Source organism: Mchenga conophoros, linkage group LG16, assembly GCF_057382185.1.
Source record: "Mchenga conophoros isolate Kocher_MC1m ecotype Shallow Benthic linkage group LG16, M_conophoros_male_GT1.1, whole genome shotgun sequence".
Lineage (NCBI taxonomy): Eukaryota > Metazoa > Chordata > Actinopteri > Cichliformes > Cichlidae > Mchenga > Mchenga conophoros.
This window is the reverse complement of record NC_140541.1, coordinates 7,120,886-7,147,464: the sequence shown is the minus strand read 5'-3', so window position 1 is coordinate 7,147,464 and position 26,579 is coordinate 7,120,886. Positions and strand designations below refer to the sequence as shown.

The following is a 26,579-nucleotide window of genomic DNA, read 5'->3' as shown; positions in this document are numbered from 1 at the left end:
TCTTGTCCACTGGTTTTAACCTAAGCTCCGCGCCTGACCCCGCCTCCCAAGCGGTCTTGCAGTGTCACGTGTATATACACTCTCTTCTTATTGGCGGTCTCAGGCTCCTCATTACCATATCCAAATAAGGCCAAAGCAGACTGTCTCATGCGCATGCTTGCTTGCCCGAGAGGCAGGAATGCAAGGAAAATATTCTGTACATACATTGTGTGATAAAGAATAGAGCATATGTGGCGATGCGCTCTTTTATCGGAGCCTTACCGCAGTTTGTTGAGGTGTTGTTATTTAGGAACAGGCATGTGTCTGCTCTTAGATCTGATTACATAATCAACATTTACTTCATCCTATGCGCGGGCGTGGGCTAGTGTGAAAGACAACCCTTCAAGACTATAGAGAGATAAACTGGAGGCACTATCATATAAAAACAACTGTAAAATATCAACCAAGGAATGCACCTAGGGCAAACAGAAACTACTCGCGGGTGTTATGGCACTCGGTTTTCATGTGATGACCAAATAAAGACTCCCCTTTTCTCTGAAGGAAAACAGGTTTAGCCGAATAGTCGCTGGGATTGACATGCGCGCACACGCACTCACACACCCTGCAGCTCTGAAATGTCTGTACTTTGTCTTTATTTTCCATAGCCAAAGAACGACATACTTGCAGGTAAAAGGAAAGAAAAAGACACAGAAACAATCAAACAAACACAAAGAGAGATGTCGCTAATAAGAATCACACTTCTAGCGTTGCTATTGTTGATCTGTAGTTATGTGAGATAAAGCCTCAACTGTTACTGCACAGAGAATATCATCAAACGTGCTACACATAAGCCTTTTGACAGATTAGAGTTCACTCTTAATGCTACATGACACCCAGCCACACGCGCACGATTGTGCAATACAATTTACATAATGTAGTTGACTGGAAAATATCATCACTTCCGCAAAAACAAGACGAAACCATCCGGTGGCTTGCGATAGCAAAGCGGAGGAACGTCTGTGTGCTTCTTATTTGATGTGAAGCAACACGCGCGCGCGCGCACACACACACACAATTTATCTTCCGGTGTGTCACTGACGTTTTTCACAATAAAATCTTTAATGTGGTTTGGCGATCTTAACGACGAAACTGTGGAAGGTGTGATAAACTGTAGTTGCAGCTGCAATAACATTTATTGCCATTATAAACCAGCTATTTATTGTAGCTTGCACAGCAGCACAGTAACCGGTTAAGCACCAATCTGAGATACTTCTGTTCTGTTTGGGCCTCTCTGACTTTGTTATTTGACGGATTAATTAACTTTCCACAGATTCATTCATTCATTCTTCCTCTTTCGCAATTCTGGGTCTCTTAACTTTCAAGTTTAAAATGTAACAATCAAAACACTCAACTATGATGCAGGTTTAACTGACTCAACTTTCTTTTTGTCATCCCACTATTGCAGTGTTTTTTCATTTGCTCAAAGATTATGTAACTAAAAATGTATTAAGTGTACACTTAAAACACACATTCTTGTGCAACTGTTATATTACAGGTTTTACTGCTTCTCCGAAACAGTTTCCCAGACTTATATATTATATATAACACATTCTTGTGTTGGTTGATTTTAGCACAAAGCGTCATTTCCAAACATAATGGATATTGATTATTAGGGTAGTGGTAATTCTCCACTTATGAAAGTCTCTCACCCCCCCCCCCCCCCCCCCCCCCCCTCCATAGTTTGTACTACGAAAGTCAGAACCGGAAATGCTGCATTTTTACTATGAAGGAATCTTGATCACAATTTATGGTGAGTCAAGAACATATGTGAAGTTACTTGGACAAGCCAAACACAAATTTCCGGTCCATGTCTGAGCTGCTTCATACAGGAAGTTGTTGCTCTATTAGTATTAGTGCTGCATGTTAAAATCCAAACGCATCACCTTAGATAGTTAGATATACGATTATTATTATTATTATCATTGACATTATTATTAAATGCAACTGGAAATGTGGTATAGCCTTCCACTCAATAGATTTTAGAAAGTTGTAGATTTAGTGTTATGAGTATATAATGAGGTTCTAATAAACGACCTATAATTGCATTTTTGATCTAGGCAGTCCAGCAGCTCTTTCCTGGAAAGTAAGTGGTTCGTGAAAAAAGTAATGTTGGTAGAGTTTTTCTTCTCTGAAGTTATCAGTGACCCAACTATTAATCTGGTTTTATTTCTAAAGTCCAGTTCAGTCATCAAGATTATCTCTACTCATGTCCAAACTGGCTATTTATAGTAATCAATAACATTATACATATAGTACCATATCTATGGCGTATAAAAAATACAAAACTAGTTTGAAGAAAGTCGCATTATGGAAATTAATGCAACTAATAATAAAGTATAGCTCACCCTGAGCCAATAGAGGTGTCTAAAAGTCGGGATAACGTCTTTTGTCGACCTCACTGTGGCACCCCTTTAATAAAGACATCTGTCACATTTTATAAACCTTTGGTAAAGGGAAATTGACATGTCATAATTTGCACTTTTTAACATAACAGTATTTGCTCTATATTTCATTACGGCCAATTAAAACTGATTTCTTTGCTTTTTTTTGCTTCAAAATGATTAACTCTTTCTTGTATGGCAGACGTAGTGTAGCCACACTTTGCAGAGGGCCTCATTAGAAAACGTTTTGTTGATATTACTTTATTATTTTTGCTTACAAGACTTGAGATATTGTTATCGTATCGTTTTATATTTTAATTAAAGCATATCTATCTAATATCTATCATATTTTGTTGTGAAAATCCAAAAGCGGAACTCAACTAAGGACTTTTATTTTGTTCAAAGGAAGTGCTGTATGTGTGCGAGTGTAGGTGGCGTATCTGTTGTCAGCTGACTGGCACCGCCTCTGACCGCCGTCACAACAGAGAGCTGCCTGCCTGACAGCTAGCTAGCAGCCGAGGTTCTGCTGTCGGACCGCCGTGTGTTATGTTTCTCGGAGCCAGGACCGTAGTCGGAGGTTTGTGCACCACCAGCTCATGGCGGCTGAAATTCAGCCTCAACCTCAGGCTCGGAAGCCTTGCCTCCTGAGCAAAATCGATGCTTTCCAGGAGGTGGTGAGCACAGCGGTGATAATTCCCAAAGAAGACGGCGTTATCAGCGTGTCTGAAGACAGGTAAGCTGCGCTCTGCAGGCTGGCTAAAGCACAAATTAACCTCCAGAAATAATATTCGACACAATAATGCCCCTTAATCTGCTCCTATTGAGTGGACCCCCACCCCCGTGTCATGTAACGTTTCCAAACATGTTGAAACAGTCCAAGGGTTCAATAACATTTTTACAAAAGTGTCAGCTGACACAGTCACACCATTACATGCTAGTTAACGGCTGTAAATTATACTCTTTTTGTGTTAGCTCCAAGCCAGTAACACGTAGTTTAGTTGTGCTAACGTTAGCTAGACATAACTAAAAAAAGACTCAGCGTAAACACTGGTGTTATTAGAGTGTTTCTCGCATATTATGGCACCAGGAGTTGCTATATATACCAGAATGTCTCAGCTTTGAGGCATTAAAGCTGCTGTAGTCTGTCCCCTTATTCTCTGTTGCACATGCCTGGAGCTGTTTTGGGGTACCAAGAGTTTGCGTCTATCCCACTTAGATCTATGTGAGGGTGACGGTGAGCCTGTATATGCTGAGGCGGCATGTTCTGAAATGTCCTTGTAACTTATTGCACCAATTGCAAATTTAGTCCTATATGCCACCTAAGCTATATGATGCATATCCCTGATCCATGGCGACTTACCTATTGTAGTCCTAGATGGCTATTTACTGGGGTGTTTAAGCAGGGGAAATGCTTAAAATAAGATATATGGAATTTGCTAGAACAAACCGCGTTTAAGTACCCACCGAAATGGAAAAGGAGGTGGTGAAATAGAAGTGTCTTAAGTCTTTGTGCCAGTGGCCATGTGGATTTGCGTGGGAAATGAGCCTTTCAGTGGATTCTGTGATTGAGTTTAAAGCACAGATGATTTTATTCCCATTACATTTCACCCAGAAGTATATGTCACCCCTAAAGAGAACAGTGAAGAATAATTGCTGTAAATTGAAGTGTTGAGTGGTGTAGTAAAAATTCAAAGTAGGTCAGTGAGTTGATTGTCAGTCATCTCGGAACTCGGGCTGTTGTTCAGTGTCACAGGGGAAAGTTTTTACCTGCATTCACAGCAGAGACAAAACATTAGAACCATTGTTTGTCTCATATCTGGGCTGTGCAGACTGTCAGGTGTAAAGACCTGAGCAAGTCTGATAAGATCCAGATTTTTGTGGTCAGATAACTAAGTTAGCACCTCTTCCTTGTGAGAGGCCTACTAACACTGGGCTGACAAGAGTCAAACCACAAACCAGTGACAGGATGAAGTCTGATATGCAGCAGGTGCAACTTACCGGAGTTAACGGATCTGGTGAGGTTTAAGCAGCATTTTAAGGATGGGTGGTCATGATATTTTGGGGATAATGAATGCATGTATCCTTTTGGGGGAAATGTCAGTACTTCCTCTGGTGGAAGTGGCAGTTGGATCTGCTTGTGGCCCCCCGGAGTGCTGGAGAACAGGCTGATTTCCTTATCAGTGGTAGTGAAACCTACGAATACGTCACACATATTTCTGTTTTCTCAGAAATTCTGGCAATTGAGTTGATTACCTGCAGTGTAACAAAGTTGACACCAAGAATGTAACTCACTTCAAATGCATTGAGGACTAATCTCTGTTGGTTTCATCCCACAGGACTATTCGGGTATGGTTGAAGAGAGACAGTGGTCAGTACTGGCCCAGCATCTACCACACAATGCCATGTAGGTATTCCTTCCTTTTTTTGTCTACTGGCACATTTTTTTTGAATAACAGTATTTAACAGTAAATTGTCAGTATGCTGTATGCTTAAAAAAGGCAATATTTATTTATGAATTAGCTGGTTGACTGGCTTGTTTAGTATAATTAAAGAAATCATAAATAGCACAAGAATGGCACTTTTGTCAGCAGTTATTCAGCTGACACATTCTTCTGTGAAAGGCAGTGTTCACTCCCGTTTCTGTACATGCTTCGCCTGTGAGTGTACTGACTCAACATGATGGACACAATGAATCACACACCCCTCCTTTCAGAGACCGATGAAAATGTGGAGGTCACTCTGCTCTTGGGATCAACCAGACTTGATGCTCAACATTTTTCAGATTATCGGTATCATTCTTGTTTCCACCGAGTCTCGATAAAACAGATTAGCTGTAAAATGCGTTACCGTAAAAAGCTACCTCTCTCTGGCAGCTGTCGTCACCCTGAGGTGTCAGGCACTATTATATTTGTTATGCTTCACGAGTAACAGCCTATCAACACTTAATGCACAGATGACCACATGTGCTGACTGGAGCGGCCTCGATGAGTGGGTGGAGCTGTGTTTCAAAGGTAAAGGCAGCAGGAAGTGGCAAGCTCTGACGCTGAAAAGTGAAGCCAACATGGAAGTGCTAAAAAAAGAAGAAGAGAGAGACAGTTCCAATAGTGGCCACTTGAGGCGCTGTCCAAAACAGAATCAATCCCATTAGACTTCCATGTAAAAATGTTCAATACCAGCAGTGAAATTAATATTCTGACAGGATGGTACAACAGATTGTTGTTGTTGTTGTTGTTGTTTTTTAAAAAAAAATCTCTTTATCTAACTTATCTTTTCATAACACTAGTCCTTAGAGCAGGGCGATATGACCAAAAATATTTATCACGATATACATTTGAAAATTTGCGATAACGATATAATTGACACTAGACAAAATACTTTACAACTCCACAACTTTATTAGTGCAAAAAAAACATCAATGTATTTTCACTTAAACAAGCAGCTGTTTTTTTTATCCGTCAATCCATCAAGCGGTGCGGCTTCGTAGCTTAGCGAAGTCGTACTGAAACATTTGACAGATTTTCGAGCGCCGTGCACATAAAATCGTTTCGAGGTCAGTAAACACAACCAGAATTCATACATAAGGCACACGGGATTATAAGGGGCACTGTCGATTTTCAGAAAAATCAAAGGATTGATTTTAAGTGTGCCGTGTTTTCCAAAAAACACGGTAATAACGACGGCCCGCTAGCATGCTCTACCAAAAATGTGCTTTGTTGTGTATCTGAGGGACGAAAGCTAAACCAGTTCCACACCACTGAAGTTGCAGCATTTTTGCAAACCAGTTCTGGTTCATCTGTTTCATTTAACGATCTGCTTTCGCCCTTCTTATTCTCAGTCTTCGGCACGCTTTTTTTCGCCATGTGCATATGTAAACAAAGGCACTGCGCATGTGTGTTTTACCCATATTCTATCGTGATATTTCATTTTCTTATCGTTGCCCGTCATTATACCGGTATTACCGTGAACAGTATGATATGGCCCAGCCCTACTAGTCCTTTTCCAAAAATGTTGGGACACTGTAAAAAATATTAACAAAAACACAACGCACTGATTTTCAAATGTCATATTTCATATAATAATAAAACATGGAAAACATACCAAATGTTTAAGCTGAGAAAAATCCTCTGTTATTTTGAATTTGATGGCAGCAGCACGTCTCAGAAAAGTTGAGACAGGACCACTGTGTAGCATCCCTTCTTCTTTAAACAACAGTCTGCCGTGGAGAGTAACTGCTGGATCGTGGGCAGAGGAATCTTGGCAAATTCTTGTCTTTTACAGGAGTCTAGCTGTTAAGAAGTCTTTGGGTTTTTCCAGTCTGCCCTAAAGGTTTTCATTTGGTGAAATGGCAGGTTGGCCAGTTCAGTACCCACACTCTTGTACTATGAAGCCATGCTGTTGTAATAGTTGCAGTATGCTGGGTAGGATTGTCTTGCTAAAATATGCAAGCCCTTCCCTGAAAAAGATGCCATCTTGATGGAAGCATATGTTGCTGTATATAGTTTTCAGTATATTAGGCGCTAATATACTTATGAGGCTATGGTGTCAGTGTTTTCCAAAAAGAATTTCAAATTTTCAACTCATCTGATCACAAAACAGTTTTTCACTTTGCCTCACTTTATCCATTTTAAATGTATTTTGGCCCAGAGAAGACTGCAGTGTTTCGTCTTTGCATGATTGAGCTTTAACCTGTGTTAGTGGATGGTTCGGTGAGCTGTGTTCTCAAGAGTGATTTGTGGAAGTGTTCCTGACCTCATGCAGTGATTTCCATGACAGAATTATGTCTGTATTTAATGCAGTGCCGCCTGAGGCCTGAAGATCAGAGGCATCCAGTACTGATTCTGGGCCATGTTCCTTGCTAGATTTCTCCACATTCACTAAATCGTTTCATGGTTTTATGTACTATTGACAAACATTCTGAAATTGGTTCAAAATGTGCAAATTTGCAATTTTTTAAAGACTGGTGAACCTCTGCTTATCTTTACTTCAGAGAAACTCTTTTTTTTCTCAGTGACCTGTTTCCACTTTACCTAATTAGTTGCAAAATATTCCTCCACCAAAACGTTCCCTTTTACACTTCCGGCCTTTTGTTTCCCCTGTTCTGACTTTTTGCTGCCGTCAATTCAAAATGAGCTAATACGTTTCATGAAATTATAAAAATGTATCGATTTAAACATTTGATGTTTAGTAATGTTCTATTGTGAATAAAACATGTGTTTATGAGATTTGCAGCTCGTTGTATTATTTTTTATTTACACTTTAAACAGCATCTCAGCATTATTGGAAATGGGTTTGTAGTTGTGTAGGTGTTGAGTCTTCTTCTTCTTCTTCTAACTCCCCCCTTTTGTTGTGGCTTACAGTTAGTGAGTGGCTGCTTTGATTAATGGGTCTGCCAACATTGGCAGCTGTAGCCTCCAGCTGTAAGCTCAGCCTCACTGAAGTGCACGTCTGTGGTGCATTTGGAGCATTTTTAGCAGAATTATTGATAAATAACATCATGACAAAAAATGTTACAAGAGGTTTTGCTATTACCAGTTTTGGTGATTTTATTCATCTCTTACTTGGCACGAATTAACAGGGTTTCTGTTCCTATGTGTTGCGCCCGTAGACTGTATATAACACATGGATATGACTTATGGTGTATTTTACAAAACAGTTTTTATTTTGTATGACCCAAAATGAGTGACTGTGCCCATAAACTCATAATGAAAGTGTTTACAGAGATCAAGTCAGAAAGCAGTTTTCCCATAAACTTCTACAGGACTGAAGTCTTTTTGCAACCACAACTATCTCCATCTGGTGGCCTCCAGACAGAATGCAGGTTTTGACACATCAGCAAGATGTGTCACTAACAATAGCAGTGCCAGAGGCTGCACTAGTTAAATATTTGTGGTTACCAACCCTGACATGAGTTTTTTCAAACTGCTCAGTAATCACTGCAAAGGAAAGCGACTATTGGCTAAAGTGCAGAAAGGTAGAATAAACTGATTGCATCTATGCATCCCTATGTTGCTTTCCAACATTTTGATATTTCCAGTGCTTTCTGGAAACCTAAATTGGGTAGTTTTGCAGGGACTTTGGTTGCACTTTCTTTCTTTCTTCTTTTTTTGGCTTTTAAAACTTTCAGCCAGCTCTTCCAGGAAATTGCAACAAACAGTTTTCCAAAGTAGTTAGACAGTCATTATAAAGTATCTGCAATACATAAATTCTGGATTCATTTCCCCTGGGTTAAATAACACACTGGGGGTTTTGAATATTTAGATTTAAAATTGTAATTTCTCAGAAATTAAGCAAATAAAACTGCTAACTTGTTCAGAGTGTACCCTCCTGCAGGAAAGGCTCCAGCCCTTTCCAAACCCTGGGTTAGACAAGCAGTTAAGAATATGGATGGGTGGATAGACAGAACATAAAATAAACATTGTTTCACTTGTGCAAGACTCAAACTCGCAATGTTCTGCTTTTTATAATAAACTGTGGCTTGATGTCTTGACAGTAGTATTGTCGTTCTTGACAATACAAAGATTCAGTTTTTCTTTTTTCTTTTTAATCTGATGCAGCTGGCATCTTGCATTTTATTCTGCTCTGACATATTTAAATGTAAAAATTGCTGTTTTTGAAAGCCATATAAATGAGAATACAATTGTTTATTTCATTTTAATTGTAATGCTGACGATGAGACGAGAAAAGAACATGGGAGATGAAAACCTCTGAAACTGGTGATTTGTATTTTGTGCAGCAACCATTGTTCAGCTCTGAATGTCGAAGTGTTGTTCATTTCAGAGAGAAGCCTATGGTAGTTTGAAAGCCTTTGAACACAATGAAAATGATTCAGTACAGCACCAGAGTCTAGCTTAATAGCTTGAGGACATGATTTAACAATGTTTCCTGGTGTAGATTGGATCAGACGGGAGATGCATATTAACAATTGATTAGGCCGAAATCAGACCTTATGAACCTCATGCTGTATTAAAATAAAAAATAAGAAAAACCATGGCACAATAAGCTAAGTGTCCATTATTTGTGTTAGGTTAGATTCCCTACAGAGAGACTTCTGTTCAGTGAAGTTTGCCAGCTCAGCTTTATAGACTGGAATGGTTTGGATTTTTAAAATGAGGTGGCAGCCGCTGAGGTTCACCTACACACTACACGCAGGAGGACTCTGACGCGAGGGAATAGAGGCGATGACAGTCTGTAATCTCAGTTTGCATCTCGTTTGCTGTGACATGACCCAGTCAGCTGAGAAAGGACTGTGAGATGCAGTTGATAGGCTAAAAAAAGCTTGTGGTTTAACCTTGACACTTGCTACAATGTCAAACAAATGTCATCAATGTTAAGAAAGAAGGCACGAGTATCCTTATGATTTTACTGATATCTTACAGATTGCCTCACAAAAGTCTGTTAGGTCAGTAATAATTGTAACCTTTGTTGTTGTGTGTCTTTGTGTCTCCAGCATCAAGCTCCTGTATGTCCTTTAACCCTGAGACCAGGAGACTATCTGTGGGGATGGACACTGGGAGTATCTGTGTAAGTCCAGCCAACATCCTGCTTCCCTTTTAAATGCAGACCTCTGGTTTTTTCACTCCTTCCTCTGTGACAAACTATTTCCTTTTTTTGCCGGTGATTTTATAATCAAATGAATGGAGTAGTTGTATTTCTTTTGTTTTAGTGGAAATGTCAGTGCCCTAGTTCACAAACCTGATCTGCTTTGTGTTTTGAAGTCATTTCATGTCACCTGAAGCACACTATCTAGCCACTCAGCCGAGATTTTTTTTCTTTTTAAATGTGAATTCATCTCTTCCAGTAAATCATCATCATTATAGCAATTTTGTCCCCTCTGATCTTTCTTACAGTGGCAGTGAATAGCTTTCGTTTGTGACAAACTGTGGCAAAGCTCTCCAGAGAATAAATCTCACTTCTCATTTTTATTTGCTTTTCTCACACAGTACCATACAATGGTGTCTAATTGAACGAGTTCCTTCAGATCTACTTATTTTATTCATGCTCATCAGAGGAAGAATCCTTGTGATCTTGGTCACTTAATAATCCTTCCTATAGTGCGTCATGCAGCTCATAATGCAATTTATTAATACGATTCTTTGTTTCCAGAGGGCAACACCTCTTTGCCAGACTTTCCTTTTGGTCTACTCCGTACAGTTAAAGCTCCAACCCCAAAAAAAGTAACCATTATTTTTTTATAAACACAATCTCTAGCAACACAGCAGTTTCATTTCTGACCTGACGCAGTGCAGGTCACTCTATTTTTAGATGTAGCATTATTTGCTGTCCACTTCTTGTTTTGTTGCTGTCCTAAAATAAAGCCAGCACGTGATGTGAACTTTTCTTGGAGATTCATCTCAGAACAACCTCATAACTTACCATAAGTTCCCATAAGTGTTTTATTAAGGGTGTTGACCTCAGCTGAAACTTCAGAACAAGAACCTTTCTTGTATTTATTGATCTATGAGTCATTTGTCTTTATGTTTTTGAGGAAGTAGTACTTATTTCTCACCTATACATGCTATGCAGTGCACATTTTGCATGAATCCTCTGATGTGCAGAGAACTGAGCCAAATGTAATTTAAACACAGCAACATAGTTTTTTTTCTATGTTTACAAAGTTGCTGGAAACTTTAGTCAGTGACCAATTATCTCCACTTCCTCTCTTTCAGGAGTTTATTCTGTCAGAAGACTACAACAAGATGACCCCAGCACGCACCTACCAGGGTGAGACAGAAAGAGCAAGAACGCTGTTATATTCAGGGGTGCACATAAGTGGTCCGCAGGTGCGCATTCTGCACCACATCTCTGTGCGTTCATCATTTGTTTGCAGCCAGCTCACCTCCTGCAACCACTTTTCTGAGAATACGCGCTTCTTTGGAGGTGGAGGAACACCAAAGAAATTGCTTAAAGGAGCTTGCTTCTTTTGACATCTTTAAGAGTTCTAAACAGATGTCTGTCTTCCTCCAGAAAATCTTATTTACCCAAACGCGCGTTGCAACTTCTTATCTGGTGCGCGTCTTTTATTTTGATGCGAATGGGGTTTAGCTGAAACTTGCATTCAGAAGGCAAAATTTTTAATGCCTTGTGCCCAGACTAATACCCTGACTAAACCTTCCCCACTGCCCCAGAAAAGAGTGACAAGGGGCTTTTCTTTCTCTATAAATAAATTATGATTTGCCCCATTTAAAAAAATAAAATAAAATTAAAAAAAAGTTATTATTATTATTACAGTCTGTTAGAATGCCTTAAAAATATAAGTCTAACACTTTCAAAGTGAAATTTTTAAGCTTTGTTTCTGCTATCGTTTGTTGTTACTTGTTATTTATTGTTACTTTTGCCAATTCTGGGCAGTTCAAAGTTAATAAAGTCCACTCACATCCTTGTACTTTAGGCTTTGTAGCCTGAGGAGTATTTGCTCTCTGGCTGTGTTCATAATTCATGCCCCTCTGTGGAGCATAACTCACTAAGTGTGGATCAGAGCACCAGTGATAAATCTCTTTATGTATCCTCCACAGATTCCACTATACTGCATGTTTTTTTATTGTGTGGGTGTCCAAAACAACCCTTAGAAGATTTATTTTATGGATATAGAGAAATATTTATAGTTGACCTTTATGATATGTTTCTCTGATCATATGTGAAGATGTATCTTTGTGTCACATAAGGCTAAGTGTATTGTGCAACAGTACAAATGTATAAAAATACGTCTTCATCAGTGTCGAGCACAAACTTCCTCTTCATTTGGCTGCTTTCTTTGAAGAAGGCAGTAGTGCTTGATCGTCTTCTTTCATGATGACCATGATTTCTTGTAGGCTACTCATTTTAATTAATTTGTTTTTTTATGTGTGTAGCTCATCAGGGCAGGGTGACAGTGGTGCTGTTTGTGCTGGAGATGGAGTGGCTGCTGAGCACGGGGCAGGATAAAAACTTCACCTGGCACTGCTCAGAGAGCGGCCAGCTGCTGGGGACATATCGCACCGCAGCCTGGGTCTCAGGACTACAGTATCCTTCTACACCCAGCTTTGTCTTTAGAGTGGATCGAGTGGGAAGTGACGAGCCAACTTTGATTCTTTAGCCTTTGTCTTTTTATTTTGATGACACCGTCTATTTTTAGGTCAGTGCAACATAAGACCGGGCAATTGAAATTAGCCTCCAGTTAGTTTCTACTAATGTGAAGGGCTAACAATAGGCATCAGTCATGCTGTTGTCAAGGAAACGGTCTGAGTAGGTTTCTGTAATGGCCACATGAAAGGCTGTGTGAGTGCTCAGCAGCGGCACTGATCCATACCAATGAGCCTGCTATTAGGTCATCACACTGCTGGTATCCTCTTAGCATCATGCTAACCTGTCTACATAACATGGCAAGAGGAGATTCAGAGCAGCGGCGTTTATTTGTTCAGGGATTTTAGACATAATGAAAAAGGAACAGTGTGGAAAATGAAAAGTTAAATTTAAAAGTTTTGCTGGGTTTTTTTTGAAAAATTGTTCAAAAAATTGTTGTTCAAATGGCCGTCATAGTGCATGAAGCCTTTTAACCAAATCTGCGCTCATTTGAACTAAAGCAAGCCTTTTGATACTGTGGCTGAAAGCTTTTTATTTGGAAACAACAAATAAAAAGTGCCCTCATGCTGTTTACCATTAGTTATGCGTGTTTTGCTGTAGTTCTGATAAATATAAAGTAAGATAAAAAGAGGCATCTTATCTTGCTCCCAGTTTTATTTTCAGCGTAGCCTAAAAAAGGAGGTGTGAAGAAAAGTGGGCCAATACGTCTCCACAACCACACGAGAGAGACTGACAAAGTCAAACAGTTAGTGCTGCTAAATGTGTTTCTACAAGCTACTGAATCAGTTTTTCATACACTGCTTCTACATGTTGTTCTTAGTAGATATTAAATAAATAATGACGATGTAATATGACATGTATTGTTCATCTGAGCTTGTGTTTGCCTAATTTTAAGACTTGCTGAGGAACAGATTTTTTTATGCTAAACTCAATTTAACTGGTGAAGACTGAGCTGGAACTGACAGTTGTTTTCTTTTTATTATTAAAGTACAAAAGCCGTCATTGAACAGAAACGGTGCTACGCTGAAAACAGACCTAAGAGCAGCAAAAGAAATTATAATGTTTCATGTAGAGGATCTACTTTACTCAACAAACTTTGAAAATATAGTTAAGTGTGCAGTGATTCTTTAGATGCACAGTTTGTACTGTAGTTTTTCCTTTTAGGGTAATGAATAAGAATATGACTTGATCACTTAAGTTTCCTAGAATCAGATTATTTTGACGTGTTTCCTGTTCACTTTTTAACAGCGCGTAACTGTTTCATTTCTCACCAGCTTAGCATACTTTAAACAGGCATTAACCACCGCAGCTCAATGTGGCTAACTGGCTGTAGCAACATTAAGGCTGAAAATGGTTAAGCAGACAGTCAGGGGTGTTTTAAAAACTGCTACAGCCCTTTTAATGTTTAATAAAGATTTCACTGGTTTTCTGTGGTGTTGAGAAGGACAGACGAACCAGCGGTGTAGATCTGTTGTAATATCCTTTCACTTTAAAATCATCTTTTCTGTGCTTACTGGGAGTTATGCACAGCGTGAAATCTCAGATTTCCAGAAAGAAAAGGACAAATCAGTGGAAGTGGATTGGATCTTTAGGTTATTGTTTCTGCTGTTGGGTTTCCTCGTCGTCTTTGTATCCCGACGTAATGATTTGGTTCAGTCGTGACTTAATCGGGTCAGACAGGGCTTTGAAGGAAGCCGGTGAAACAGCTGAGAGTCCTCCGCTGACAGTCGCTGTGGTGCTGCCTCTGCACGAATTCATTCAAAGCTTTCATGTAGTAGTTTACACAGAGTTGGCTCTGGATTTTGGTGAGCAGTGAAATTTACAGCTCTGTTGTGAATCTGTTCGGTCTGTGTGACAGGATCTGAATGAGTGCATATTTAGCAGGAAAGCATGACCTTAATTTTGACCCAGGTTCGACGTGGAGACCAGACACGCCTTCGTAGGGGATCAGTCTGGTCAGGTGACAATCCTGAAGCTGGAGCAGGACCTCTGCAGCCTGGTCACCACCTTCAAAGGACACACTGGTACCCACACACAAGCACCTAGTGTCCTAATTGAAGCACAAATGATTAATTAATCGGTCAGCTGATCAGGCCTCTGATAGTGTCACTGTTAGTTTGGCTTTTTGAGTGATTTTTAACAGATGACATGGAGCTTAGGGGGATTTTTGTTAACATTTACCAGAATTAAATAAATAATTCAATAATTTATTGATAAAATGTTCAACTGATTGATCAAGAATGAAAATAATTTTTGGCGGCAGTCCTAGCATAGTAATGAAGCTCTGAACTCTTGCCGGCTCTGCCTGCGCCACAACATTGTTAAATATTCATTCCAATTTTGTCTGTACAAATTGTCTCCCAGCTATGTTTCGGATGATTTTCAGTTTTCTGCTTTCAGTACGCTCCCGACTCTGAATATTAGTTTATGAGAGAAAGCCAGCATCTTTTGCTTGTGTGCTTTTCTTATTTCTTCACTGATCTGAGAGAGAGAGGAGCCTCTACAGTGGATCACAGCAGCAGATATTTTCAATATTTGGTGATTACTTTCTGATCTGTAAACTTTAAACAAAACCCACTTTAAAACAATTATGTAGCAGTTGAGTCGCAGCTTTTCTTTGTATGATAATTAAATCTTTATTTTAGAATTCAGTTGTATTTGGGGGAGCATTCTCATAAATGTGTGTTCACACAGCAGCTGCAGTAAGTTCACACAGTATCCTCGTTTGTCTTCGCCTGTTGTCCTCCAGCAGGTTGCAGATTTGTTGACGCAGCTCAGCATTGATTTTTACAGAGTTGTGCGTCCCCGGTGGTTTTAAATGTTCGAGAAAATCTTTGGAACTTGTCATGATGCAGTCTGCTTCAACAGAGAAGGCAAAAGAAAAATGTGTTTTTACCATTTAACAATAAAGAGACATCCAAATGAGTTTAAAGATGAGAGAGGTCCAACAACAGTGACTTCAAGCCAGTGAAAGTTGGTTTTAATTAATTGGTTCTTATTAAATTTCAGTGAACCCTGCACGATAATGTGGCGTAGCTGACGGAGGCACTTTTGTCTCCGTTGTAATTATGTCAGGTAATGTGACGGCGCTGTGTTGGGACCCGGTCACAAGGGTGTTGTTCTCTGGAAGCTCGGACCACTCAATCATCATGTGGGACATCGGCGGACGCAAAGGCACCGCTATCGAACTGCAAGGACACAAGTAAGGCTCTCCATTAGCCAGTAAGTTATACATATGCTCAGCAGTTTTGTATTGATGGAATTGTAATTGTGTTTTTTGTCATGTTTACTCAGTTTCATTCATTTCATCGCACTCACTTCAAGCTTGAACGACTAGTTGAAATGTAATGTTATGAAGTTACCATAAAGGCTGCAGGAGAGCAGACTTCAGTAAAAGAAAAACAGTGTTCTGACTTCATAAGAGGACGATAAACAGACTCTGGAATCTCACACTTTTTTTGAGCAAAGACTTTTATTGACTCTCAAAAGCTAAAAGCTGCTAAATAAATGTTTTTCTTCTTAGAGCATTTTATAAAAATGTGCTTTGACATTGAAACAAGCTTTTCAACCACTGAAAGCTTGGAGGACCCACTCAGTGTAGCTGCTACCTTGTATTTTAACTTGTTGTTTCTTGAATTTTAATGCAAAGCACTTCTGGTTATGTCAGCATACCGGGACACCCACTTCACTGCTGTGCTCTCCCCACAGTGACAAAGTTCAGGGCCTGTGTTACGCCTCACACACCCGGCAGCTCATCTCCTGCAGCTCAGATGGAAGCATCGTCATCTGGAACATGGATGTAACACGGCAAGAGGTGAGAGAGAGCAGACTGAAGCAGCGTGACGTCAGCGCACAAACACAAGCTTGTGTTTGATGTGTGAACTGCAACAGCTTGTGAGCAAAATAAGGAAATGTCATGTGTGCTGTGTAATAGCATGCTTTTTTCCCTTAGTGCTTCCCTGCATGTTTTACAGGGAAGCACATTCTGTGATGCAGATCGGCTCACAGGATACACTGCTGATGTTTGTTCTCTCAGATCCTTTGGGGGCAAAAAGTTCTCTTTAGAGGTCCATTAAAGGTCACCTGATTAGCAGAGTTTTCTTTGATTTTCTGTCGTTCAGATGCTCACACAGTCTAGATTCGGCGTCTCCCTCTTTGCTCTGCTAGTCTCCAGGCTTTAATTGCTTCTATATTCAATCAGAGCCACTTTCACTCTGCCTCGCTGTTCTGTTGTGCCACAGTCTCTGTAATTTGCTCCAAATTTTCATCTTTAAAATAACAGCTTGACTAAGTCGTTCACCGGAGTCTTGACGGTTGTGCTGGGGTCTTTAGTTTTCTTTGGAGAGTCTTTAAAATCTCTGACTTCCTACCTCTGCCAGGCTTGTTCTGACTGTGTGGCTCTCCTTACATTTCTTGATAATACTTCTCACTCCAGTTATTGACACACTGTGATAACTTTGTATATGCATGGGGGGGCTGTGTTTATGTTATTCCCGGGATCTGCTTGAGCCACTCGCCTAGCTTGGGAGTCACCGCACCTAGTGCTCCGATTACCACGGGGACCACCGTTACCTTCACCCTCCACATCCTCTCGAGCTCTTCTCTGAGCCCTTGGTATTTCTCCAGCTTCTCGTGTTCCTTCTTCCTGATATTGCTGTCTTTCGGAACCGCTACATCGATCACTACGGCCGTCTTCTTCTGTTTGTCTACCACCACTATGTCCGGTTGGTTAGCCACCACCATTTTGTCCGTCTGTATCTGGAAGTCCCACAGGATCTTAGCTCGGTCATTCTCCACCACCCTTGGGGGCATCTCCCATTTTGACCTCGGGACTTCCAGGTTATACTCGGCACAGATGTTCCTGTACACTATGCCGGCCACTTGGTTATGGCGTTCCATGTATGCCTTGCCTGCCAGCATCTTGCACCCTGCTGTTATGTGCTGGATTGTCTCTGGGGCATCTTTACACAGCCTGCACCTGGGGTCTTGCCTGGTGTGATAGACCCCAGCCTCTATGGATCTTGTGCTCAGAGCTTGTTCTTGTGCTGCCATGATTAGTGCCTCTGTGCTGTCTTTCAGTCCAGCTTTGTCCAGCCACTGGTAGGATTTCTGGATATCAGCCACCTCCTCTATCTGCCGGTGGTACATACCGTGCAGGGGCCTGTCCTTCCATGATGGTTCCTCGTCTCCCTCCTCTTTCTTGGGTTTCTGCTGCCTGAGGTATTCACTGAGCACTCGGTCAGTTGGGGCCATCTTGCCAATGTATTCTTGGATGTTCGTTGTCTCATCCTGGACTGTGGTGCTGACACTCACCAGTCCCCGGCCCCCTTCCTTCCGCTTAGCGTACAGCCTCAGGGTGCTGGACTTGGGGTGAAACCCTCCATGCATGGTAAGGAGCTTTCTTGTCTTTATGTCAGTGGCTTCTATCTCCTCCTTTGGCCAGCCTATTTTATATATATATATATATATATATATATATATATATATATATATATATATATATATATATATATATATATATATATATATATATATATATATATATATATATATATATATATATATATATATATATATATATATATATATATATATATATATATATATATATATACACACACACACACAGTGGCTTGCAAAAGTATTCGGCCCCCTTGAACTTTTCCACATTTTGTCACATTACAGCCACAAACATGAATCAATTTTATTGGAATTCCACGTGAAAGACCAACACAAAGTGGTGCACACGTGAGAAGTGGAACGAAAATCATACATGATTCCAAACATTTTTTACAAATAAATAACTGCAAAGTGGGGCGTGCGTAATTATTCAGCCCCCTGAGTCAATACGTTGTAGTTTTCGGGTCATAAGCCGCTACTTTTTCCCACGCTGTGAACACTGTGGCTTATACTGACGTGCGGCTAATGCATATTTTTTTTCATGCAGCCAAAAACATTTTGCCTGGTAACAGTAGACCAATCAAAGTGATAAGTAGTGTATATATACGGTATATATTTTTATCGGTTGTTAAGAGACGTTGTAATATTGTTTATGCACTGTTCCGTAAAAAACCCACAAGCAACGTAATTTGTGTGTTACCGATCAGTACATATACTTAGAGGTAGCCGTGTTACAGGCGCTGTTCGAGGAAAAAAGGCATTTGCAGTATGTATTTTTGTATGTTACCATAACGTTTATGTTACCATGTTTATGTTACCTTACCTTAGTATTTCTGTGTAAATATCTCATATTACAGGGGAAACGCATACGGCTTAAAATCCGGTGCGGCCTGTACAAGTACAAAATTAATTTTCTTTCTACAATTAGAGCATGCGGCTTTTAATCAGGTGCGCTCTGTAGTCCTGGATTTACGGTATGTGTTTTACACAGACTAAGGTTCATGGGAAGTGTTTTTGTTCTGGAAAAATAACAGTATCCTGATTCCTGATGTCATGTTGTCAGAGTGAATTTGGATTTATTTCTGCTGCACAGCAAAACACATAAACAGCTCCCTCCCTCCCTGACTATAATTTATCCTTTAACACTTTTATTTACGTAGGAACAGAAGTAACTGAGATCTATTGAATAAACACGACATTTAAACTGGGCTAAACCATCTTCTGACCCTCAATTTGTAGAAAAAGCTTCAGTCTCTCTTGGGTCAGCAATATAAGAAAAAATAATTCATTTGGCAGGTTTAAATATTTCTCCAGTGTTTATGTTGGAAGTCAAATGAGTTTTGAAATGTGCGTTTCCACAGACCCCAGAATGGCTGGACAGCGACTCCTGTCAGAAGTGTGAGCAGCCTTTCTTCTGGAACTTCAAACAGATGTGGGACAGTAAGAAGATCGGCCTACGGCAGGTACTGAGCGCACGCCCGTTAGCCGAGCACCTTGTTTTATTTCCACTCTTCTTTAAAAATACAAGTTATTATATATCAAATATATCATAACTCAGCTTCTCTGCTGCAGCAGATTCAGTGATGTGCAGCTCAGCCGCACTCAAAACGTATTCCAAACAGCTTTCTAACAAACAAGTCTCTATAACTCTTCACTTCTGCCACGCTAATGGCAAGCAAACATCCTGTGGCTGTTTTATTGCCTCAATTTCAGAAACTGCTTTATGTTGTGGTTACTCATTCCAAGTGTGTGTGTGTGCGAATCACAGTTCAAAGATAAAGTAATAGGCGTTTTTTTGACTGCACAGCAGTCTGTTGAAACATTGTGTAGCGAGAACCAAACACAAAGCGCTGTAATGTTGGTGTTTCTATTTCACTGCACTGGAGGGGGGAAAAACACAAAGATTTTTGACTGTACACAGAAATGTTTCAGCATCACTGAGGAATGTGTATAGAGTGCTTCAAGCTGTATGCAGCTGATGAAATAAAACTTCAGTGTCAAAACAAGAAAATCTATCAGGTTGGTGGTCTCGCATTTTTAATGCTGAATGCAGATACAGATGTTATAATAAAAAGAGAAGTCGAGAACATTTTACCTGAAGTTTCAACGCGTGTGGACTCTTGGAAATGAATTGAAGTGGTCTGATTTAAGCCGGTTTCAGACGTTGGATGGTTAACATTGCTAGTTTGATTCTGTTATTTGGACACGGGTCAGTGTTATGTTAACGTAGAGCTGGGCGATATGAGATTTTTTCATATCACGATATGTTTTTTTCATTTCAGGCGATAACGATATCTATCACGATATAAGCCAAATAACTATATTTGTAAGATTTAAATGTGCCGTTGCTCACAAGTAAAATGTGAAATAATCAGCAGCTTGTTTTTATTTAAATATTTATTTCCCATAATAAGTTCAACAGGGTAGATGTACTTAAGGAACATGAGACTTTTTCAGATAAATAAAGGCAAATATTGCAAACTACACAAAAGGCAGCCGCTAAAGCGTTTAAGTTTCAAAATAGAACAAACGAAACAGACTAAATTGTCAATTCCACTTAGAAACAAAATATTAATTCTAAAAATAAATCTTAGTTTGTTTTACAGAAGAACAGACAAAACTGACTAACTTTTGTCAGTATCAAATAAACTGAGAACTAAAAGGAAATTCTCAATCTCTCCTTGTTGTATAGCTGAGCTTTTCAAACAGTTTTAACAGTTACTTTAGTCTGACAAAAGCCGAATGATGAATTAGCGCTTCCAGTCAGAGACTGAGGCTACGTCCACACGTACACGGGTATTTTTGAAAACGGAGATTTTTCGTTTTCGTTTTAAAAAATAATCCCGTCCACACATAAAGGGAGAAATGAAGGAAAACGCTGCTATGAACATGCCAAAGCAGCAGGTGGCGCTAGATTCCTAACCGTGCAGAAATGTTGGCCAATCAGAAGTCTAGAAGCCTCGGTGGGAAAAAGTAAACAAAGCTGGGGCACAGAAGCAGAACCGAGTCGTATGTGTGGACGGACAGTAACTGTGTGTATATGTAAGCATTTAAACACTGCAGAGAGTAGAATTAACAGTAACAGTATTGTAGAAATTCATTTCACCGAAACAATAACGTGGCGCACAGTGTGACGTCAAAAAATGCGCACACCTTTGACACTGCGTTTTCTCAGTTTTTCTAGTCCACATGTAAATGCAAAAACGGAGTTTTCAAAAATATCCACCCTGGCCGGAGTTTTTAAAAATCTTCGTTTTCAGTGACCAAAAACGCGTGTGGACGAAAGGTGCAAACGCATAGAAAAATCTGCATTTTCAAAAATACCCGGGTACCTGTGGACGTAGCGCACGCACCAGTTTATTGTATTTCCAGACTTGCTTTCGGCACAATTTACTACAAAATTTACTACTACCACTCTGTTTTTTGTCAGACTTGAAATAGCCGAAATACCTTCACACTACGGAACTTCTATGGCTCTTCCGTTTGACAATCTCTCCGGCGTTGGAACCGTCATCTGTTTTCTCTTCGGTCACGCTCGGTTGATTTTTCTAGTCGGCACACTCATTTCCTCCATTACCCGGGCGGTACGGTGGCTGGCTGCTTCCCAAACAAATACACATGTGCGGCTTGGCACTTGTGCTGTACGTAACAAGTCACGTGACGTGACACTGCGGCTGTGATTGGTTCGGCTCTGCGCTACTTAATTTGGATTGGCTGTTTTTTTGTTTTTGTTTTGTTTTTTTTAAGAGGACAAGAGCGGCGAGGTCTATCGCGATAGGTTAATTTTTCTATCGAGAAAAAGTTATATCGCGATACATATCGTTATCGTTCTATCGCCCAGCTCTATGTTAACGTTCCTCAAAGTCTCATTCAGACTTACAGCTGTGATGAAGTGTGTGTGCTGCAGCTGTCTGCAGACCTCACACAGTCTCCTAGAGAGAGAGAGATTGTCTGCTGGATAGCAATTATCAAAATGCATCACAACCAGTATCTTCTTGTAGCTTTCGAAACACAAAGTTCAAAACTTGGCCTTGACTTGGCGTATACATTTGCTAAACATTTCATTGTAAGACAAAACAAAACAAAAAGCAAAACACCACCTCCATTTCTTTGATGAGAAATAAGATGTTAAATGAAAGCTGATGTGTTCATATCCTCCTGTGTGCTCAGCACCACTGCAGGAAGTGCGGCCAGGCAGTGTGCGGCAAATGTTCGTCCAAACGCTCCACCATCCCCCTCATGGGATTCGAGTTCGAGGTGCGCGTGTGTGACAGCTGCCACGAGTCCATCAGTGACGAGGAGTGAGTAACAATCAGCTTCTGTTGTTGTCATATACTGAGCCTTTGTAGCTTTCCCAGTGATTCGCACACTATAACCGCTGGCGCTGCCTTTGTGTCTTGCAGTCGAGCACCCACAGCCACCTTCCACGACAGCAAGCACAGCATTGTTTACATGCACTACGAGCCCACCACTGGAAATCTGCTCACCTCTGGCACTGACAAGATTGTCAAGGTCTGGAAAAGTACAAGGAGTGTCTGTTGTGTTTGAGAGTCTTGGATAAGGCGTGCGGCACAGACAGTAACCCTTAGCTAGGGGTTCGGATCATTCAGACATGAGGGTTATGTTTTCAGCCCGTTTAGACGTGCTTGTTTATGCTACAATCCCTGCTCTTAAAATAACTGCTCTTTTAGGGGGGACTGCCCCAGTGTCCGAGGTGGTAGTCAAGTCTTTTTTCAAGTATTTATTTATTTTAAGGAAATCCAGAGCATGTGAAAGCCTATAAAACACTGCAGGTAGCTGGAAACTGTGTGCTACACTGTGACTGTCAGTCTAACACCCATTAATAAACCTTACATCAGGATGTGTTGCATATTTAGATTAAATGCTTGGAGAATCCGAAGTCACTCAGAGGGAACACATTTGTTTTGGGCCTCTCGGGCAGCTCTCACAGACAAAGTTGGAGACTGGCTGGTGAAGAGTGAGCTGGAGAATATTTGCTACTTAAGAGTCAGACGCCTCTTACAGGGAGCTACTAAAGTGGTGACTACTGAGCTTTCACACTGTGTTTGGCTGGTATGTGAACAGGTAGTTCTTTGCACTATGCACTAATGTAATTTTCCCTTTAGTAAAATAATACACAGTGCAGGCTTTTTCAATGTACTTGAAAAAGATTTAATTAAAAGAATTAAATTGTCTATTTTATATATATGACTAGCAGAGTAACTGTAATCACAACTGAGTTATTCTGCAGTACTCGAAACATTGCACGAATATAATCTAAAATAGCTAAAATCAGGTTTTCTCCGTTCTGGTCTCGGTTTTAATAACATGTCAGTTCAGTTAACTAATTTGCTTTCTGCCCTTTTGTCATTTATTTGTTGAGCTCCACCATAGAGAGCCATTAAGTAGCCACTCTGGAAAGTCAAATATGTGGAGGAGTCGATTTAGAGCCCGCATGTTCCTTCATAAAAACATTTATATTGGGCCCCAGTGTGTCAGTAATCATATTCTAAAACAAAGTGATAATGTACGTCACAGTATTTCTTCTTTGACCCACCCTGTTGACTGTATAACTGCCTCTCTGCTGATTACCAGTTCTAGCTACTGGGTCAAATATTGTTCTCCTATTTTTAAAAAATTCACGTCTTAATTTAGTCAAAAACGCGCTTAAATTACTGTCTTTTAAAAATTGCATTAGTTAAAGTCGACAAATTACATAGAGTATCTGATTCAAATCCAACAAACGGATGATGATGGTGTTGCACATGTCTGAGCTATGAGGGGGTCACAGAAACACAGCTTTAACTGTTTCTGCTTAAATGGACTGACGGTTACTTGTGTTTTGTCTGCAGCTATGGGACATGACTCCTGTGGTGTCCTGAGATCTGTGGATAACAAGCAGTCAGCAGAAATCTCTGTTTGACAAACTGTCGAGGTGCCAGTACCACTGGGAAGAGAAACAGGGTGAGAGCTCCAGCAGGATCGATGTCATCTGGATAATATTTAGCAGTTTTTTAACGTGTAGCGGTGGCTGTTGAACATTTACAGCGAGGGCACTGCAGGCCAGTGAAGCCTGAGAACCATACAGGCTTTGTTTGACACAAGGTTACAGAGAGTTGCTGGTGGACTGTGGGTCTCTCTGTGTATGTGTGTCTGTACAGTGTGCGAAAGGTTGAGGCATTTCCCTTTGTAAGTTATCGACACACCTCATGTACTTAATTTCCATGCATTCCTTTCCAGTTTCAAACTGGAAATTCATGAAACAGTCTTATGAAACCTGCTTGCACTGCGGGAACTTGTCAAACCCAGACTTTACTTTCTGTAGATGTGAAGCACCTTGTTAAACAGACTGGCAAAATCAAACGTGCATTCCTACTGAACTGGCTGCAGATCCTTAACAAAACAGGAGCTTATGATTTTCATTTGCACCAGCAGCTGTTCAGACCTGCACGTGTTGTTTTTTACCTTCTGCAGACAGAGAATTTAAAAGTGACGCTCCTTTTATTATATTCCATTTAACATTAGGTACCTGCCACCTGTTATAGTGACAACCTAAACTGTCACACTGACCTGTTTAACACCAAATGTCGTCTTTTTGGCATAACATACTGACATAACCCTCAGACCCTAGGCTTTGTTGTCTGTATATACAGGCTGATATTACAAAAAATGTTTGTAGTTGAAATAGCAGCAAAGCGTGAGCCTCCAAACTGCCCAATTCTCTCACAAACTTACTTTCTTTTATCTTTTTTTTAGGTTTTCCCAACTATTTCATTTATTTTATTGTTTTAGTATAATCATCAATGCAGCGTGGCACTCACATGTGTCCTAAGAGCAGAAAATACAATATGTTCATAGTAAGCACTGAACATTTGGGTGTTTTACAGGTGTAAATGTCAAAAATAGAACCTAAAATAAAAACAGCCTCGAGCAGTAAAAATAAATAAAACAGGTGTCACTTGTGTAGAAGATGTTCTAGTTCTTGCCTGTAAATGCTGCTCGTGAGCATGTCATTAATGCCTGCAAGTGTGCTGTTTCTCAGGTGCTTCACATCACTCACACTGTGTGCGCTTATTATACAAATCATGTTTTGTTTTTTTTGTTTTTCGTCTGGTCTGACCTGACAGTATCATCCGAGGGAGACTTTTTCTTAGTCTGCAACACCTGATATCAAGCACTAGAGGGAAGAAGTAGCATAAAACGCAGCTTTAGTTCAGATTTATGCTGAAACGCTTGTGGATGGAAACAACTTAAAAAACCTGCATAAACTACATTACCTACATTAGGAGCTTTATGTCTTCTGTACGCACTGTAATGCTGGTGTGCAAACACATGGAGGCCTCAGATGTAGATGCACCCAGTCCACTGAGTGTTAAAAGACTGGATATCATGCAGACCTCGTGGCGTTTTCATACTGGTCTGGTAAAAAAAACTCCAGGCAAATGGATGCTCTTTGGTTTGCAACCTCACCACGCTTCTGTATCATGTCAGAACAAGCAAATTTGGAACAAATTGACAGTATGAGCAAGAAATCCAAAGTTTACAAGGTTGGGAAGTTTTCAAGGATACTGATGATACTGCAGACTCTTGTTGTTGTAGTGTAAGCACACACAGTGTTTATCTAAACCCACTGATGTGCAGAGCGCACCTTTCAGATTGTGTAATCTAGCATGAAGCCAGCTGACATTTTGTACTTCCTGTCCTTTACAGCTGTGGAACTGTTTTCTGAGATTATTTATTATTGTAAGTGTGGTTTAAACGTTTTTGACATTCAAAAGCACATATCATCAAGCTCGTCAGTGGCAGCATGCACAGAATAGAAAGTAAGCTAACGAACACGGCATTGATTTGTCCCCACTGTTACTGTTTTTAAACGTCTCGATACTGACTGACTTTACTGTCGATGCACTGGAATCAACAAGCAAAAATATCTCAAGTTCATGCTGTGAAGACTAAGTATGTCTTTAGTTATCATTACACTTGTGCTTTAATGATCTGCTCAGCCGATAACTATTCTTAGTGTTCGTACAGTTCAAGCCCAAAGATGAGATTTTCTACAACTATAGAACGATGGAAAACTGTACGTCACTTTACAGCCACGAATAAAAGTATAGCAGCTGTTTACTTGTGAATGTGAAACTTTGGGTACTAAGACTTTAAAGGTCCTTACCAGTGTTTCAGCTCCGTTATAGTAATTGTGTCATTTCGAATGCACGGCAAGCTCATTTATTGTCACTCTGCATTGAATCTAATGTAATGTGGTGCCTGCGTGGAACAGGAGTACAAAAAAATCCAAAGAACTGCAACAAAGCAGCTTTTTTCTTTGCTGGCATCATGTGAAGTGCACGTGGAAGTGATAATTGGTGCAGTCTGGGTTTTCACAATGATGTGAAAACCCAGACTGCACAGGAGATGCACATCTTTCTAGATACTAATATAGGATTTCTGCATTCAAAATGAATGGATGCAATAAATCCGTCTTTGGCCAGTGGTCTGTGTTTCTGTCCCAGGAAAGAAAACAATTGTTGTGTCCTTCAATGTAATTATGTGTATAAATTACATATTAAAAGAGGAGGTATTCACCTGCTCAACTGTATTTGAGTCCAGTGTTTGTTTATTGGATCGCAGCTGTGATTTTGGGGCTCTTGCTGCAGTGTTGAGTTCTTTGACTGCAAACTGAAACCGGCAGATATTCGACGA

General features: G+C 40.2%; 1 protein-coding gene across 1 annotated transcript; it reads left to right on the top strand.

Annotated features, from left to right (window-relative positions):
* Nucleotides 1-2,873: 2,873 nt before the first annotated feature.
* wdfy2 (WD repeat and FYVE domain containing 2) lies at nt 2,874-26,475 on the top strand. The gene is made up of 12 exons (XM_085248801.1): nt 2,874-3,153; nt 4,757-4,824; nt 9,868-9,941; nt 11,087-11,141; nt 12,269-12,419; nt 14,391-14,503; nt 15,555-15,681; nt 16,188-16,293; nt 19,241-19,342; nt 22,050-22,180; nt 22,283-22,391; nt 23,732-26,475. Exons 1-12 carry the CDS (start codon nt 3,017-3,019, stop codon nt 23,759-23,761), a joined length of 1,203 nt encoding a protein of 400 aa, XP_085104927.1. The 5' UTR covers nt 2,874-3,016; the 3' UTR covers nt 23,762-26,475.
* Nucleotides 26,476-26,579: the final 104 nt, after the last annotated feature.

What these genes read in the sequence shown, in the direction of transcription:
- wdfy2 (XM_085248801.1), top strand. Translation starts at nt 3,017, where the DNA reads ATGGCGGCTGAAATTCAGCCTCAACCTCAGGCTCGGAAGCCTTGCCTC. An exon ending in CATCTACCACACAATGCCAT is followed by an intron (nt 4,825 to 9,867) that starts GTAGGTATTCCT and finishes TTGTGTCTCCAG; the next exon opens with CATCAAGCTCCTGTATGTCC. An exon ending in TGGATGTAACACGGCAAGAG is followed by an intron (nt 16,294 to 19,240) that starts GTGAGAGAGAGC and finishes GCGTTTCCACAG; the next exon opens with ACCCCAGAATGGCTGGACAG.